Genomic DNA, 18,772 nt, shown 5'->3' on the forward strand with positions numbered 1-18,772 from the left:
ACGATATATACAAGGGACACGAAACGACAAGACGTTCGACTGCTACGCCATCTTGGATATGAATGTATTGACCGAAGTGAAATGATTTGAAAACAACGAGCAATGACTTCATTGCGCAGCAATAATATAAGCGAAGCTTCGTTGATTGATTGTATTTCTGCCCAATGATCTTCTTGAAATCTAGCTGGGTAGATAGCCAATGAGCTGAGGTAAACGCCAGTATGTGATGGTTATGGGTTGGACCACCCATAAACGCACGCGTAACGAACTGAATTCTCGCCATTGACCATCAGACTATTTGCAGTCACGCACAGCAGTGTTTTCGAAAGTAGAATTTTGGAAAGTGTTTTTTCAACGATTTTATTGAAGACATCATGGCGAATAAATCAGGAAAAGCTAAGTCCAAGTCTAAGTATATAGATTTGCACCAGGTTATAGAAGAGATTGATCAGGAAAATGAGAGATTTTTGTTTGAGGAATCTTTGAGTGAACACAGTTATGATTCAAACATTGAGCTGTTTCTGCAAGGACAGGACATACTTCTGGACAGGTAAGTGCTAATGCCGTTTCATGAAATATATATATATATATAATTTATTTTGCAAAAACATATATATATATTTTTGCAATGAAATGTGTGATGAAATGTGTAAAGTACACATTGGCTATAGTGTGTGGGTGTATGTATGTGTACGACCCATAACCTGTGTGTGTTGTTTGTTTGTTGGTGTGTTTGGGTGTATGTGTGTGTATGTGATATATATATATATTTTCCATTCAAATGGAATGGAGTAGAACAGCAAAAACACACATGGCCACTGCGCTGGCTACTCTCCCATTTCCATATGAAATAGCCATTGGATGCTGTTGGGGGGAGGGTCATACAATACAAATATTTTTTTAAATGTTTTCTTTCAGTGATAGCGACTCCGACTGGGAGCCCCCGGTGCCAAGCTGCCCGCTCAACCTCTGCCCACTCTACTCATGACTCCAGTGTTGTTCATATGACACAGCTCATTACTGCAGGCATGACTGTGCCTCAGGGCCAAAATGGCACAGCATGGAGGCGTCGTTGTGTTCTGTGTCGCATGAAGTCCCCCATCACCTGCACCACTTCTTCAGTTTGCCTCTGCTTTACATCAGAAAGAGACTGCTATGGGACATGGCACAGGCAGCAAATTGTGTAGAGGACTTCCAAAGTTTACCCGTTTTTTATTTATTTTTAAATTCTAATATTTTTTAAAGCATTTTTATATATTTTTTTGTGTGTTAGAATTGCTTTTTTATATGTGGTATATAGTTATTTGCACTGTTGTATATAGTTATAGGTCATTTCACCAATTCGGGCCACTTGGGTGCATTTGGGCAACTTGTGTGGGACACCTGGGTGACTTCATGCTAAATGTCATGTAGCTCACCCATTCCTGAAGTTATCAGTCTGACACTTTGCACACCTACAGTTGCCCTCTTGTGTTGTCCATCGGAATTATCTCCAGCATCCTATCTGACTGTGTGGCTATTTTAGTACATGTGAAAGATGCTAAAACAATAAAAAACAAAACGTATACTCTTTCTTTCTTTTCTTCCACCAGATCTACTATGTTATATTCTCCTACATTCAATTAACATTTCCACAAACTTCAGAATGTTTCCATTCAAATGATACCAAGAATATGCATATCCTTGCCTCTGGGGCTGAGCTATAGGCAGTTAGATTAGGGTGTGTCTTCAGGCAGAAAGGGATGCAGCCATAACAAGTTAAGGTCCATTACCTCCCCTTGCAGTCAGTCTTTCCTCAACTCCTCCATCTCCATTTTGCTCTCGCATTCTCTCCATTGGTTTGCGAAGTTTCTCACTCCATCACCAAGTCTCTCTTCCCTTATGTTTCTCACCTTCATTTCCCTGTTCCATCTCTTCCTCCCACTCTCACCCTTTGACAGATTTCACAGGGTGTGATAAAGTTCAAAGTGTCTCCACCCCTGCTGCCAGCGGTGTCTGGCGGAGGGCACACAAACATTATAAAACCTCCCCTTAATTCACTGTTGCTTAATGATGATTAGAAATGGGAGGTGGGCATGCCAGGGTTTAAGTCACCAGACACAGAATCAGTCGTGTTACGTCAGGGGAGAAAAACAAGTTCACAACAACGCCCAAGCCTTATTTGGAGTTGGTTATGACTGATGGTGATGACAGGGTGTTGACAGAACGGAGATGCCACAGAGCAATATGGAGGCCATCTCAGTGTCATCTTCCCAGATGTGTTAGTGCAGGTCAGACAGTATTTCTACCGACTACCTAAACACACTCTGTGGAACAGGGAGATGGGAGGCGAATGCTGCAAGACCAGCCAAGGTCAAAGGCAGGTATGTGGCCCGATTCAATACGGCCCGCAGAATAATTTATTTTGAAGGCATGTATAAATAACTGCATGAGGACAGACAGTGACTGACAGGCTGACACACACGTCACAGTTACAAATAGTAGCTAGCTAGAAATTGCACAAAAATGAGTCTAAGGTTTCAAAGAAAAGAAAAGTAGACAATGAATATAGGGTGTTCCAGCAAGAGTGGACATCAAAATGTTTCTTTATTGAGGTATCAGGGAAAGCTGTGTGCTTAGTGTGCAAAGAGAGCACCGCTGTCTTGAAAGACTACAACTTGTCCCGACACTTCCAGGCGAAGCATGCAGAGAAATATAGGAATATATATTCTGAACAGAGGACAAGTGCATCAAAACTGCATTCAGCAAATGACGGAATTGCGAGAGCTAGCTATGTACTGTCCCACAAAATTGCCAAACATAGCAAGCCATTCGCTGAGGGCAAATTCATTAAAGAATGTTTAATGGTCTGTGCAGCAATATTTTGCCCCGACAAGAAAGAGCTGTTTGAAAATGTTTCCCTGTGAAGACAAACAGTTACGCGGCGTGTTGAGGACATTGCAGGTAAAGGATTTCACCCATTTCTCCTTGGCCCTGGATGAAAGCAGTGATTCATGTGACACGGTGCAGTTGTTGATATTCTTACGAGGCATAACCCCAGACTTTGGCCTTTTGAAAAGGATACAAGATCAAGTAGCTGAGTTGAACCCAGATCAGAAAATTATTTTCCTGCATTGCATTATTCATCAGGAGGTGCTCTGTATATGTGTTCTGAAAATGAGCAATGTTGTGGATACAGTCACTAAAGTGGTACATTTCATAAGAGCAAAATCTTTAACCCACAGGCAGTTTGTCTCACTGTTGGAAGAGAGTCGGGTAATGTAGATCTCCCCTACCACACAAACGTGAGATGGCTGAGTTTGGGGAAGGTGTGAGAGAGCAAAATTGCAAGATTATGTTATAATACTTTTGTTGCATCAAATGGTTGTTTTATGCAACAGAATAGAGGGTGCTTATAACTCTATTGTGTCTGTGTGAACCGAAAGTGGGCCTCTGGGAGATAACACTGACAGAAGATTTACGATGGCTTTTGGGTGATAAAAACCTAGAGACCGCATTCCAGAGCATGAGTTAATGTTTCTGTTCTATAAGATACCAGGGAGAGATGACCCCAGGGCCAGACCTTGGTCTCAACACAAAGATAACTGTTTTAACAGCAGATACTGTCTGCTGTGAATTATAACTGTTTTTCATACTAGTCTTAACCTTGTGACCCATTCCATACATCTGTTGTTTGTCATGTATACTGAAGGGGGTGCATCTTTGCTATAAAAGACCTTTGACTCTGGGCTCTCAACAAATCATCTGAGGGTGATTCATCGACCGGCCATCATTATTGTAGCGCACTCAATTGATTCACTGTATGTGTGTGTTGTATTGACCTGCTCCCTTATTAATAAGTGAATAAAGATTTAGTTTAAGTATAACTCTGACTTGTGTGATAAGTTTGTCTCTCCTCATTTGATAGTAAAGAAATGAACCACCACAGGTGCATAAAATGGTGTGGGACCTGAAGTTGGAGATTAATTTTCAAAAACTTAACAAGGAAAATGTGGATTTCACGCAACTGTAAGACAAAGAATGGTTGGCTGATTTTGCCTTCACCGTGGACATCATGACCCTAATGAATTAACTGAATTTCAAACTCCAAGGGAATGGCCTTTTTGCACATCAGATGTAAAGCCTTGTCAAAGCCTTCAATGGAAAATTACTCCTCCTGACCCTCCAAGTAGAAGCCAACTATCTCCCCCATCTTCTGACATTACTAGCCTGTTCCCTATCAGATAACCAGCGGTAGAAGTATACATCGCTGCTGTGTGCTTTGAACGGTGACTTCTCATTGTTTTGAGGATTTCAACATTTTGGAAAATGACATGCTGTTGGTTTCCTCTCCTTTCAACTTCAATGTGGATAACGCTCCCACTGACCTGCGACTTGAACTTATCGATCTTCAGTCTGATGCAGTGATTAGAGAACTATTCAAAACAAATGTAACTGATGAGGTTCTATGCATCTCTCGATGAACAAAACTTTCCAAAGATTAGGAGACATGCTCAGAAGATGTTTGTAATGTTTGAGTCAACCTATGTATGTGAACAGACATTTTCAGTGATGAAATATAACAAGTCAAGGCACAGATCATCTCTTACTGACTCACCTCTCAGCAATCCTGTGCATAGCGACGTCAGAAACGATACCTGACTTCACTGCTCTCGTCAATGCCCAGCAGACTTCACTCCTCACACTGACTGAGTGGTTTAAAGGTAATGTTGAGAGCCCTCTTTTTCTGGTGTTTTTGTGCATACCCGTTAACAAGAGTTCTGTCCGTGGTGCTGAATGCACCGTGTACTTTTTCCTCCATGTAGTTCATTGCATGTTTAAAATTGAAAATACCTACCAAAAGGAGAACATGGATGTGGTTTATTTCTATGCAAGTTAAAAAAGTAGCATATCTGGACGTGATTTACAGTAGATATACAGTGGGGCAAAAAAGTATTTGGTCAGCCACCAATTGTGCAAGTTCTCCCAAAATGATTAAAAAGAAATCCAGAAAATCACATTGTAGGATTAATGAATTTATTTGCAAATTATGGTGGAAAATAAGTATTTGGTCAATAACAAAAGTTTCTCAATACTTTGTTATATACCCTTTGTTGGCAATGACAAAGGTCAAATGTTTTCTGTAAGTCTTCACAAGGTTTTCACACACTGTTGCTGGTATTTTGGCCCATTCCTCCATGCAGATCTCCTCTAGAGCAGTGATGTTTTGGGGCTGTTGCTGGGCAACACAGACTTTCAACTCCCTCCAAAGATTTTCTATGGGGTTGAGATCTGGAGACTGGCTAGGCCACTCCAGGACCTTGAAATGCTTCTTACGAAGCCACTCCTTCCTTGCCCGGGCGGTGTGTTTGGGATCATTGTCATGCTGAAAGACCCAGCCACGTTTCATCTTCAATGCCCTTGCTGAAGAAGGTTTTCACTCAAAATCTCACGATACATGGCCCCATTCATTCTTTCCCTTACACGGATCAGTCGTCCTGGTCCCTTTGCAGAAAAACAGCCCCAAAGCATGATGTTTCCACCACCATGCTTCACAGTAGGTATGGTGTTCTTTTGATGCAACTCAGCATTCTTTGTCCTCCAAACACGACGAGTTGAGTTTTTACCAAAAAGTTATATTTTCGTTTCATCTGACCATATGACATTCTCCCAATCTTCTTCTGGATCATCCAAATGCTCTCTAGCAAACTTCAGATGGGCCTCAACATGTACTGGCTTAAGCAGGGGGACACGTCTGGCACTGCAGGATTTGAGTCCCTGGCGGCGTAGTGTTTTACTGATGGTAAGCTTTGTTACTTTGGTCCCAGCTCTCTGCAGGTCATTCACTAGGTCCCCCCGTGTGGTTCTGGGATTTTTGCTCACCGTTCTTGTGATCATTTTGACCCCACGGGGTGAGATCTTGCGTGGAGCCCCAGATCGAGGGAGATTATCAGTGGTCTTGTAGGTCTTCTATTTACGAATAATTGCTCCCACAGTTGATTTCTTCAAACCAAGCTGCTTACCTATTGCAGATTCAGTCTTCCCAGCCTGGTGCAGGTGTACAATTTTGTTTCTGGTCTCCTTTGACAGCTCTTTGGTCTTGGCCATAGTGGAGTTTGGAGTGTGACTGTTTGAGGTTGTGGACAGGTCTATTTTACACTGATTACAAGTTCAAACAGGTGCCATTAATACAGGTAACGAGTGGAGAACAGAAGAGCCTCTTAAAGAAGAAGTTACAGGTCTGTGAGAGCTAGAAATCTTGCTTGTATCTGTCAACACAGTCATACAAATGACGTATAAACCTCTATTATGATTCTGGCCCGCGATGGCAAACATATATTCTAATGTGGCCCTCCATGGAAAACAATTGTCCAGTGCTAGACTGTGTACACTGCTGTTGATTAGATGGGGAGTTTAAATGTAATATACTAATAACACAATGCAGAAGGGAATGTTCTGCACCCTCTCAGCCACAACAACCCTGCTACTTCTGATAGATGTCCTGAATTACATCTCACACAAAAGATTGTATCTAGCTAGGCTCCATACCTATGTTTTCCTTCAGCAAGTGAATATTTAGGAAATAACATTTTTGGGTTAAAAAAATATATAGTTTAATCAAAATGCAATAGTGCAGGGAAAACCTGTTGATATAAACTTAGCAAAAAAATAAACGTCCTCTTACTGTCAGCAAACTTAACATGTGTAAATATTTGTATGAACATAACAAGATTCAACAACTGAGACATAAACTGGACAAGTTGCACAGACATGTGACTAACAGAAATTGAATAATGTCTCCCTGAACAGGGGGGGGACCTCAAAATCAAAAGTAACAGTCAGTATCTGGTGTGGCCACCAGCTGCATTAAGTACTGCAGTGCATCTCCTCCTCGTGGACTGCACCAGACTTGCCAGTTATTGCTGTGAGATGTTACCCCACTCTTCCACCAAGGCACCTGCAAGTTCCCGGACATTTCTGGGGGAATGGCCCTTGCCCTCACCCTCCGATCCAACAGGTCTCAGACGTGCTCAATGGGATTGAGATCCGGGCTCTTCGCTGGCCATGGCAGAAAAATGACATTCATGTCTTGCAGAATATCACGCACAGAACGAGCAGTATGGCTGGTGGCATTGTCATGCTGGGGGGTCAGGATGAACCTGCAGGAAGGGTACCACATGAGGGAGGAGGATGTCTTCCCTGTAATGCACAGCATTGAGATGGCCTGCAATGACAACAAGCTCAGTCCGATGATGCTGTGACACTACGCCCCAGACTATGACGGACCCTCCACCTCCAAATCGAGCCAACTCAAGAGTACAGGCCTCGGTGTAGTAACACTCATTCCGTCGACGATAAACGTGAATCCGGCCATCACCCCTGGTGAGAGAAAACAGTGACTTGTCTGCGAAGAGCACTTTTCGCCAGTCCTGTCTGGTCCAGCGACGGTGGGTTTGTGCCCAGAGGCGTCGTTGTTGCTTACAACAGGCCTACAGGCTCTCAGTCCAGCCTCTCTCAGCCTATTGTGGACAGTCTGAGCACTGATGGAGGGATCGTGCATTCCTGGTGTAACACGGGCAGTTGTTGTTGCCATCCTGTACCTGTCCTGCAGGTGTGATGTTCAGATGTACCGATCCTGTGCAGGTGTTGTTACACGTGGTCTGCCACTGCGAGGACGATCAGCTGTCATCCGTCCCTGTAGGTCTGTCTTAGGCGTCTCACAGTACAGACATTGCAATTTATTTCCCTGGCCACATCTGCAGTCCTCATGCCTCCTTGCAGCATGCCTAAGGCACGTTCACACAGATGAGCAGGGACCCTGGGCATCTTTCTTTTGGTGTTTTTCAGAGTCAGTAGAAAGGCCTCTTTACTTTCCTAAGGTTTCATAATTGTGACCTTAATTGCCTACCTTCTGTAAGCTGTTAGGGTCTTAACGACCATTTCACAGGTGCATGTTCATTAATTGTTTATGGTTCATCACAGGTGCATGTTCATTAATTGTTTATGGTTCATCACAGGTGCATGTTCATTAATTGTTTATGGTTCATCACAGGTGCATGTTCATTAATTGTTTATGGTTCATTGAACAAGCATGGGAAACAGTATTTAAACCCGTTACAATTAAGATCTGTGAAGTTATTTGGATTTTTATGAATTCTCTTTGAAAGACGGGGTCCTGAAAAAGGTATGTTTCTTTTTTTGCTGAGTTTATTATCCTGCTGTTCTCAGGAAGAAAGCTACAACTAGGGTAACTGGTGCTCTGACTCAATTGACAGAAAGCAATGACAAGTGATTGAGTGTCAGTGGAGAACGGGAGAGAAAGAGTAAAAATAAAGGACGACAACAGGAAGAGAGAGGTGCATGTGTCATGGTGTGGACGGGGGGGGTTGGTGAGGAAGGGGACGGAGAGTCATGCATTTGAGCCATTTACTCAATTGATCCCATTGGGCCAGAGTGAGAAAGTAATTGAATGATCAATCTGCAAATGACAGTCCTCCATCACATAGCGCCGCATGGCGAGAGCAGTGGTCTCGCTACAGTCCCGTTGAGATGAATGGGGCTCCATCAGATGCAAACACCTGGTGCCGAGTTTTCAAGCAATCCCCAATAAAATAAAGCTGTATTTAGACAGAGGGACATTTTAGTGGCACAATGAGTCTCGGTATGAGCTTAATGCAGGCAAACAAATCCATTTGACCTCATTTCTACCGGTAAGTCACATGTGCAACCAGAGGAAACCCCCTTTACTCCACACACAGAGACACGTACAAAGCTCTCCCTCGCGCTCCATTTGGAAAATCTAACCATAATTATATCCCGGACCATAATAGTTTGTTGGGGATGTGGACACTAAGAAACTTGAAGCTCTCAACCTGTTCCACTACAGCCACGTCTATGACAATGGGGGCGTGCTCGGGCCTCCTTTTCCTGTGGTCCAAAAATATCTCCTTTGTCTTGATCACGATGAGGGAGAGGTTGTCCTGGCACCACACGACCAGGTCTTTGACCTCCTAACTAATCTGGATGCTAATAAGAAATCCCACTATGCACTCAGACAAACCATCAAAACAGGCAAAGCGTCAATATAGATCTATGATTGAATCCTACTACACTGGCTCTGACACTCGTATGATGTGGCAGGGCTCGCAAACTATTACAGACCACAAAGGGAAACAAAGTCATGAGCTGCCCAGTGACTTGAGCCTACCAGACTAGATAAATGCCTTTTATGCTCACTTCGAGGCAAGCAACACTGAAGCATGCATGAGAGCACCAGCTGTTCCGAATGACTGTGTGATTACACCCTCAGGTCAACATTAACAAGCGGGGCCAGATGGATTAAGGACATGTACTCAGAGCTTGCGCAGAACAACTGGCAAGTGTCTTCACTGACATTTTGAACCTCTCCCTGACCGAGTCTGTAAATCCTACATGTTTCAAGCACACCATCATAGTCCCTCTGCCCAAGAAAGCGATTGCAACTTGCCTAAATGACTACCGCCCGCCGCACTCACGTCGGTAGCCATGAAGTGCTTTGAAAGGCTGGTCATGGCTCACATCAACACCATTAACCCAGAAAACATAGACCCCTCCAATTCACATACCACCCCAACAGATCCAGAGATGACACAATCTCAAAATCGCACACTGCCCTTTCCCACCTGGACAAAACCTATGTGAAGATGCTGCTCATTGACTACAGCTCAGTGTTCAACACCAGTGGATGCTGGACTTCTTGACGGGCCGCCCCCCAGGTGGTAAGGGTAGGTAACAACACATCTACCATGCTGAACCTCAGCACGGGGGCCCCTCAGGGGTTTGTGCATGCTTAGGCCCCCCCTGTACTCCATGTTGACCCACGACTGCGTGGCCAAGTATGACTCCAACACTATCATTAAGTTTGCTGACGACACAACGGTGGTAGGCCTGATCACCCACAACGATGAGACAGTCTATAGGGAGGTGGTCAGAGAACTGGCAGTGTGGTGCAAGGACAACCACTCCTTAAACATGAGTAAGACAAAGGAGATGATTGAGGACTACAGGAAAAGGACGGACAAATACGCCCCCATTCACATCGACGGGGCGTGAGTGAAGTTCCTTGGTGTCCACATCACCAACAAACCATCATGGTCCAAACAGGGAACGACAACACCTCAGCAGACTGAAAAGATTTGGTACAGGTCCCCAGATCTTCAAAAAGTTCTACAGCTGCACCATCGAGAGCATCCTGACCGGTATCACCGCCTGGTATTGCAACTGGTCGGCAACCCTACAGCGGGTAGTAAGTACATCACTGGGGCCAAATCCTGCCATCCAGGACCAATATGCTAGGCGATGTCAGAGGAAGGCCCAAAGAAATGTACAAGATTCCTGTCACCCAAGTCATAGACTGTTCTCTCTGCTACCGCATGGTAAGCGGTACCGGAGCACCAAGTCACTTTACTCCTACCTACATGTACAAATTCACATGACTAACTTGCACCCCAGCACATTGACTCGGTACCAGTACCCCCTGTTTATAGCCTCATTGTTATTTTATTGTAAATATAGTAAATTATTTTCTTAAAACGGCATTGTTGGTTAAGGGTTTGTAAGTAAGCATTTTACTGTAAGGTGTTGTATTCAGCACAGGCAAGTCAGTTAAGAACAAATTCTTATTTACAATGACGCCGCCCCACATGCGCCACCCCACGTGACAAAAAAACATATATTTGATGCTGTGGCACTAAAGCTCCATGTCACATACAGGAAATGGATCCGATGTGATTTAAACATGGGGGAGATGGAACAATCTGGACAGATTAAATCAATTAAGGGGAAATCTCCATGAAAATGGCTTGTGGGAGAAGGCCAGTGGGGGCCATCAGTCAAACAGCTGCCTGACAGCATCCCCCCATGGGAGAATATAGTGTGGCAGTCTGGTTGCCATGTCAACTTGGAGAAAAGCGAGGCCCACTTTTCTGACAGGAGCTGCGGGGGATGAGTTTAAAACACGTGAAATCGTGAGAGAAATGGAAACCCTTAGAGCGATCTGAGGGGCTTTGCTGATACCTACAAAAGCAGAACATGATAAAGCAATATGTGACAGAGAAAGAGATCAGCAGATGACCTATCACAGACCAATGACTGTGCACAAAGCCCTCAGAGCTGTCTAGCATCCTCCCTGTATGGCCCTGACAACCCACTAGACAACTTTCTGCATAGTCTCTGACATGCAGAACAACTTCCTGTGCTGAGCGCTGTTTTGTCTGCTGCACTGTAAAATCACTTCTGCTCAATGTCAAATGCTGCATGAAAACAGTAGGCACGGAGTTCAAGCACACAGGGCTCTAATGCCACCCTGCAGGTTGTCAGAAACCACATTCCTGAGGTGACTGACAGCCATTCTGCCTCAGTACCAGGCCCCTTCCATCTCCTCATGTGTCCACCAAACTGGGTGTCCAGGAAGGAGAGGGGAAGGGGATGAAGAGTGAAAACAGAGCCCCTCCCGAAGGGTGGGAAGAGGAGACGGATGGAAAAAAGAGAGAGCAAGTGTCGCTCGCACGATATCTGTGACTCAGACCTCACGCCTGAGCTGCTCCATGAAATTAGAGCTGCCCAAAAGATAGACCTGGCAACACAGGTTGAGCGTGGGCAGAAAAGACAGAGGGAGAGACAGAGCGAGACAGCAAAGTTTAACAGCCACAGAGAGAGACGGAGAAAGAAATGTTACAGAGGATGGGAGAAGCGGGCAAAGAGGGGACTGTCTGTGTATCTCCTATTCATGAGTTTTTGCACTCTGCACACCTATACTCAAATTGAAGATCTCGTGATGAGGCGAGGGAAACAATGATACAGAGAACATACGCTGAATGGAAGTTACACTGAGAAGTCCAACAACAAAAGAATGACTATGCAGTGACTTACTGAAGAGAAAGAAAAAGGTTTTGGTTGAAAAATCCAAATGAAGCTGTCAGAAGACAAATAGAAATGATCAAACATTGCTTGTGATACAAAAAGCTGAAAACAGTCTAGATGACGCAGCAGTTTGTTGTATACTGCTGTAATTACATAATATGTACACGAGGATGTAATTACCATAGCTACTAGTATGTTGATGATTACAAACAAACACATACCTACCATGTGTTTCATCAATAGTACTACATTGTTTTATTTCCTATAACCAGCTAAGCCAATTGTAACCAAATCTAAACTAAATGTGCATTCCTCCAGATAACATATAACAATATCTGAATTACTACAGGCTACTAAGCTACGGTAGTTCAACTGGTGTACAACTGGGGTACGACAGTTGAACTAAGCTCATGAGGCATTTATAAGTTATATTCTTCAAGAATCAAATTGGTAGATATCATGAATTTAGTCCAAAAATGGATGTAGCAACTGCCGATTGTCCCTTTAACTAATGGTGGTGGGAGAATACCACCCTAAACTCAAACCCTGCCACCATGCAGTTTCCTTAGGCTAGCACTTAACTAAATACATTTTCTAGCTGGAAAGGTAGAATTGCTACCTCTCTCGACATAAGACTAAGAAAGCACACACTTTCTCCGGCTAGCTTTGTGATAGCTAGATAGGCTAATAGCCCATGAAATGAACGCTCAAGACTTTCTTAGCCAATGTTGCAAGGATCAAGCTGAATTTGGCTAGCTCTCTGGAAAGCAAGCTAACCACACCAGCATTCCTTCCTACACTTTTTTCCCAAGGAATACTATTATCGTAGCCATGGAGCCTGCTGCCCCTGAATAGGGAGAACCGAGCAAGGCTCCTGCCCCCGCACACCTATGTCCATGCAGGGCTAAAATAGCAGGAAAGGACACACACTCTTCGTGTATTGCCTGCTTGGTGTCTGAGCACGCTAAGGCAGAACTCGCTAACCCAGAGTCTTACGTGCACTGCAGGGACCTTCCCTCGACCACACACAGACGGCGAATGCATGCTCAACTTTTGCAGCCTCTCAGACAAGGAGGAAGCAGATTTCATTGACATTCCCGTCGAGCTGAAGGAACTGTTTGGGACGGCTATTGCACCAAGCGACAAAAGTATTGAATTTCTGCGCTGCAGACCCGGGAACTGTGGCAACACGGTCTACCCCTCCACGGGCCAAGGCTTTGTGGCAGTGAAAGGACAACACGCTGGAACCAGGGTTTCCCACACTGCAAAGCCCAAATGCAACAGGCAGCGAACCCACAGGGTTTCCTAAAAGAAGCCGACGCTGGGGGAAACAGCAATTTGCTTCAGCCAAGTCTAAGTTACTAATTCCCCTGGAGGGGAAGAAGGGGCGCTCGACCTGGATTGATTATGGGACTGAATAGGAATCAGACCCTGGACAGCATTAGCAAAATAATTGGTTAATTTTTCCTGAGCAAATATGACTCCTACACAGCACTGTGACAGAAGGAGCAATTCAGTACAGTGTGCGGTCAAGCAGCATTGAATGCTCTGTGCAACACCACGTTTAAAAGTCTATAGTATGTGACCTATAGCGTTTACAGTCTGTACTTTACCAAAGACACTGCACATCACATTAAAGCCTTGCCTATTCTGCTCCCCTATAACAAATGCATGCTCAATATTCTATCTATAGATAAAGTTAATTCTGAAATATCCTAGGAGAAAGTTTGGGCAGGAAATTATGCAAAACAGGGATATTTTTTTGTGGTATCCCCCCCCCCCGTTTCGATATCGTCTTATTGCTGCAACTCTCCAACGGGCACGGGAAGCGAAAGTCCAGTTATGTGTCCCCCGAAACATGACCCGCCAAAACGCACTTCTTAACACCCGTCAGTTTAACCCGGAAGCCAGCTGCACCGACCAAGAAGAATTAAACTTATAAAAAACATTAAGTGAACCAGTGAGGACCCCACGTCATTCCATCTCTTTGCTCCTACCTCAAAGGCACTGAACAATTAATTCCTAAAGTGGAGATGGTCAACACATCCGTCAATGAGGCCAGGGTGGCGGTGGCAGTGGGAGCTAATTAAAGATAAATTAAACATTGTGTGATGAAGGCAGGGTGGAGGCTGAGAGGGGCTTGGAAGAGAAGAGCTCAGCTGCGGCAGTCTGAGCCTCATTAATAAATGACCACAGGATAGCCCACTGCAAACAGCCGAAACACTAGTAAACAAATGAGGCACTTGTACACCGAGGAAGCATTTGACACTAGACCCAAAATGTTACAGACCTATATCCACCCTGCCCTGTCTTTCTAAAGTCTTCGAAAGCCAAGTTAACTAACAAACAGGTCACCGACCATTTCGAATCCCACCATACTTTCTCCACTATGCAATCCGGTGTCCGAGCTGGTCATGGGTGCACCTCAGCCACGCTCAAGGTCCTAAACGATATCATAACCACCATTGATAAAAGACAGTACTGTGCAGCAGTCTCCGTCGCCCTGGCTAAGGCTTTCGACTCTGTTAATCACTGCATTCTTATTGGCAGACTCAATAGCCTTGGCTTCTCAAATGATTGCCTCGCTTGGTTCACCAACTACTTCTCAGAGTTCAGTGTGTCAAATCGGAGGGCCTGTAGTCCGGACCTCTGGCAGTCTCTATGGGGGTGCCACAGGGTTCAATTCTCGGGCCGACTCTTTCCTCTGTGTGTGTGTGTGTGTGTGTGTGTGTGTGTGTGTGTGTGTGTGTGTGTGTGTGTGTGTGTGTGTGTGTGTGTGTGTGTGTGTGTGTGTGTGTGTGTGTGTGTGTGTGTGTGTGTGTGTGTGTGTGTGTGTGTGTGTGTGTGTGTGTGTGTGTGTATGCGGGCAGCGATCGGTTCAAGAGCATGCATTTAGTTTTACTAACATTTAAGAGCAGTTGGAGGCCACGGAAGGAATGTGTATATATATATACACATATACATACACACAACATTCCTTCCGTGGCCTCCAACTGCTCTTAAATGCTATATGTATGTATATATGTATATGTATATAAATATATACACACACATATATATATATATAAATATAAATAAATATATATATATAAATATATATATATATAAATATATATATATAAATAAATAAATAAATATAAAAATATATATATATATATATAAATATATAAATATATATATGTATACACATATATATATAACACAACGTGCCTTTGGAACACAGGAGTGATGGTTGCCAATAATGGGCCTGTAGATATTCCACTAAAAAAGCAGTTTCCAGCTACAATAGTCATTTACATTAGCCATGTCTACACTTTATTTCTGATCAATTTGATGTTATTTTAAATTAACAAAAAAAAAAAGGACATTTCTAAGTGACCTCAAACTTTTGAATGGTAGTAGACACACACACACGCGCGCATACCTTTGTCACTGAAGTCGTCCACCAGTATGACCTCAGCGATGAGCTCAGGGGGAGAGCGGTTGAGCACGCTGTGTACTGTCCTGAGCAGGGACGACCAACCTTCGTTGTGGAATGGGATGATGATGCTGGTGTTGGGCAACTTCTCTCCATACAGCTTCTGTTTACAGCTAAACACATACCAACAGGCAAATAAAATAATAAGCAACAAACAGCAATTGCCAAAAAGCAAATAGAGTGACTACTGAGGGGCTGTAGAGCAGGGTTGGTCTTCATAAAGTGCCTGAGTATGAGGATCAGTTTTAGCTTTTAAGAGCATAGTGAATAACATTACATGGCCGGATGGGACTAATCCTAGATCACTCATAGTGTGAGATTCTTTATGATGACAGGCCCTGGTGTTGCACAAAAGTTATCTTCTGGAGAGATCAACAATACTTTAGTATTATCATGTAGGCCTAGTATTCATGACCCACAAATGTAATCGTACGCAATGATACACAGTAATGATATATCACAATATTAGTCTATATAATATGATTACTAAATTGAAGTAATCATAGCAGATAATGAAAGCGGCAGTTTCTGGTTCATTGGTAAAAATGAGAGCTAGAGCAGAGCACTAGCCCAAATCTAATTTGTTGCAAAACATTGAGACAACAACTCAGACCAATTATGAACACACCCACATTTCCTTGCATTGTATTGCTAGAGCAATGGGATTTAGTGGCTTCCTCCATTGGAATAATGTCACAGCGAATCAAAGACATTGAATGTATCAAGACCAGATATCCACTCTGCAATTCCGGTGGTGACAACATGACTGTCACCACGCGGGAGCGGGCCTCCAGGGCAAACAGGACCACCGATTAGATACGGAGAGCAGGTGTGGCCACCTCATTGGTCTAACTGACAGAGTGATGGGCCTGACAGCCGATTGTCAGTGACACTTCAGCTGTCAGAAGGCCAAGCTCCTGCCACAGCATCCTCTTCATCATCCCTCACTTTTTCACTAAAGAGGAGAGGGTCCAAGGTCCCACAGATAGTGCTGCGAGAGACCGAAAGCGGGAGAGAGGGTGAGGAAGAGGAACAAAGAGTGCGAGATTGCATATTAGGGAGCAATTAGCTAAGGCGGTATACTGGGGTATTTGGAACTAGCCACAGGAGGGTTATTTAATACGTTTGAAAAAAAAGTTTTCAATACATTTAAATATTTGTAGCAATTGTTTTTCTAAACCCTGCAGTCAACTTGTGCAAAGCGTTAGGAGATAAAGGAGATAAAGCAGTTTGCGTTCTTCATTTCACACATCACATTATTTTACATTATGAAGCTTACCGTAGTTCCCCAGAACAGTTGAGCCAGTCACGTGTTTGTTAGTAAATAGCACAAGAGGAGAAAAGGGGAGGAGGTGAGTGCAGCTGTGTATTGACAGAGGTAGCGCTCTATACTGAAAACCAGTGTTTTTGGGATGTGCAACAAGTTGTTTCTTTTCCACACATTCTGCAAAAAAATAGCTTCGTTTTCATCAGATAAACAGAAGGGCAATGCTACTTGGCTGGCAGCCAAATGAGTACATGAGCTTCGAATTTTAAAAAAGCAACGTCTTTTTTGCTAAATCGATTCATGGCCATCATATTTCTAATGTTTAGGCCTATCATAGAAAGAATGTAGCCAGCTACATTTGCTAACGTTTTGCTTTAAGTTACTCTTGCATTTTACCAGAGATAAATATGCTGGCTACACCAAGAAAATTACCAGAGAAAAATACCTACATAAGTCCGAGCACTGTGTGCTGAAACTCTCATCTGAGTTTAGCAGTGCAACTTAAGTACAAAATCAGATGCCTCTTCTCTGAGCAGAATAGGCAAGCCCGTTGCCTTTGCTACTTTAGACTCCACACAGAAACCGGGTGTAGACATGCTGCTGGAAAGCCAGTACTGTTCTTCCTTCAGACAAGCATTCCTCAAAAATGTTGTTTATTTGAACAATGTCTCCCATTCACATTCACTTGTAAATGTTCAAACTCACCAAAAAATGACATTTGGTAGCTCTTACCTATATACGTATAACTTTATGAATTGGATTGCCGTTCTTTGGATTTTTTTTCATTTGCGCTCATTAGCATATTTAGCTAGCAGCCGCCATGGAAATACACTATTACTTGTGCTAATTTTAGCATTTTTGAAAGACATGTTTTTTTTTGCATTCGTCGCCCCCTTGTGTACTAAACAGATAATATCGGACAGCATAACGATGTAAAAATTTGGATACCGCCTAACCCTACTCCCTAACCAGACTCCTTAGCAGGGCTCCTAAGGACAGAGCAAGGGAGTAGAGCAGCGTAAAAATAATAATAGGGAAAGTGAGACGCCAGCCACAGAGCTTGGGCGAGTGACTGCGGCAGCGGGCAAGCAGTAAGCCACCACTTCATTACACATTATTAAACAACCCAAAAATTTGCCAGATCAGACCCTTAAATTCCTCTGAAGTGGCCAACGTGTCATTCCCATGGCTGTTGAAACATCAATGGGCTGCTTGGAGCGAGATGGCTAGGGACTGTAAGAGAACTGAGCAGTCAACTTAGTGTATGTAAACTTCTGACCCACTGGAATTGTGGTACAGTGAATTATACGTGAAATAATCTGCATGTAAACAATTGTTGGAAAAATGACTTGTGTCATGCACAAAGTAGATGTCCTTAACAACTTGCCAAAGCTATAGTTTGTTAACAAGAAATGTGTGGAGTGGTTGAAAAACGAGTTTTAATGATTCCAACCTAAGTGTATGTAAACTTACGACTTCAACTGTAGGTCAGCAAAGTTACTGCTTCCTACAAGATTACAAAACATGTAAGCTACATGTCAAGCTGTCTTTGAAAAGCCAGTCAGGTAAAAAGCTTGCGTTTACATTTTTAAAAAGGGGAAGTGTTAGCAGGTAGCCTACATTGTCTAATTCTCTGTATGGTAATAATACATTTTATTTTGTAAAGTGGTTTCTTGCATCATATAAACACAACGTAATGTACAGTCACCTATTTAGCCCATGGTGTTACAGACAAAGTAAAACAGTTATGCCATGTAGGACTGCACTGAACATCACACAGGCCATCATAGAAATCAAAAGCTATTTCCATGTGAAAATGTTATGGGATTTGCTCCATTTGTTTTGTTGGTAGGCCTACTTTAGCCAAAAAAAACTGTAAGGCTACAGCTTCAATGTTCACTGTAAATGCGTGGCGGAAGTTGCACAAAATTCTCACAATGGTTCAAGTTTCCGCTCACAAGACCAAAGATTTGCTCAGTGCCCCAAAAAATTGGAAGGAACATTAATCCCGGCACAACGCCTCTCCCCATGTGACCTAATTACTGTGTGCATGTACTGAAATGCATGTGTAACTGATAGATGCACACACGCACATGTTAATATTTTTAAATATATAGTAAATTGTAAGGTTCTTTTAGTTATGTGTC

At 43.4% G+C, this 18,772-nt stretch overlaps 1 protein-coding gene across 3 annotated transcripts in view; it reads right to left on the minus strand.

Moving 5' to 3' along the window:
• LOC124010858 (polypeptide N-acetylgalactosaminyltransferase 10-like) overlaps positions 1–18,772 on the minus strand; it is a 93,043-nt gene that overhangs the window by 44,992 nt on the left and 29,279 nt on the right. For all 3 annotated transcript variants that reach the window (XM_046323593.1, XM_046323600.1, XM_046323611.1), the window contains one exon: positions 15,305–15,471. In XM_046323593.1, the coding sequence (XP_046179549.1) occupies positions 15,305–15,471 (167 nt within the window). The remainder of the gene's footprint in view (positions 1–15,304; positions 15,472–18,772) is intronic.

Source organism: Oncorhynchus gorbuscha, linkage group LG02, assembly GCF_021184085.1.
Source record: "Oncorhynchus gorbuscha isolate QuinsamMale2020 ecotype Even-year linkage group LG02, OgorEven_v1.0, whole genome shotgun sequence".
NCBI lineage: Eukaryota > Metazoa > Chordata > Actinopteri > Salmoniformes > Salmonidae > Oncorhynchus > Oncorhynchus gorbuscha.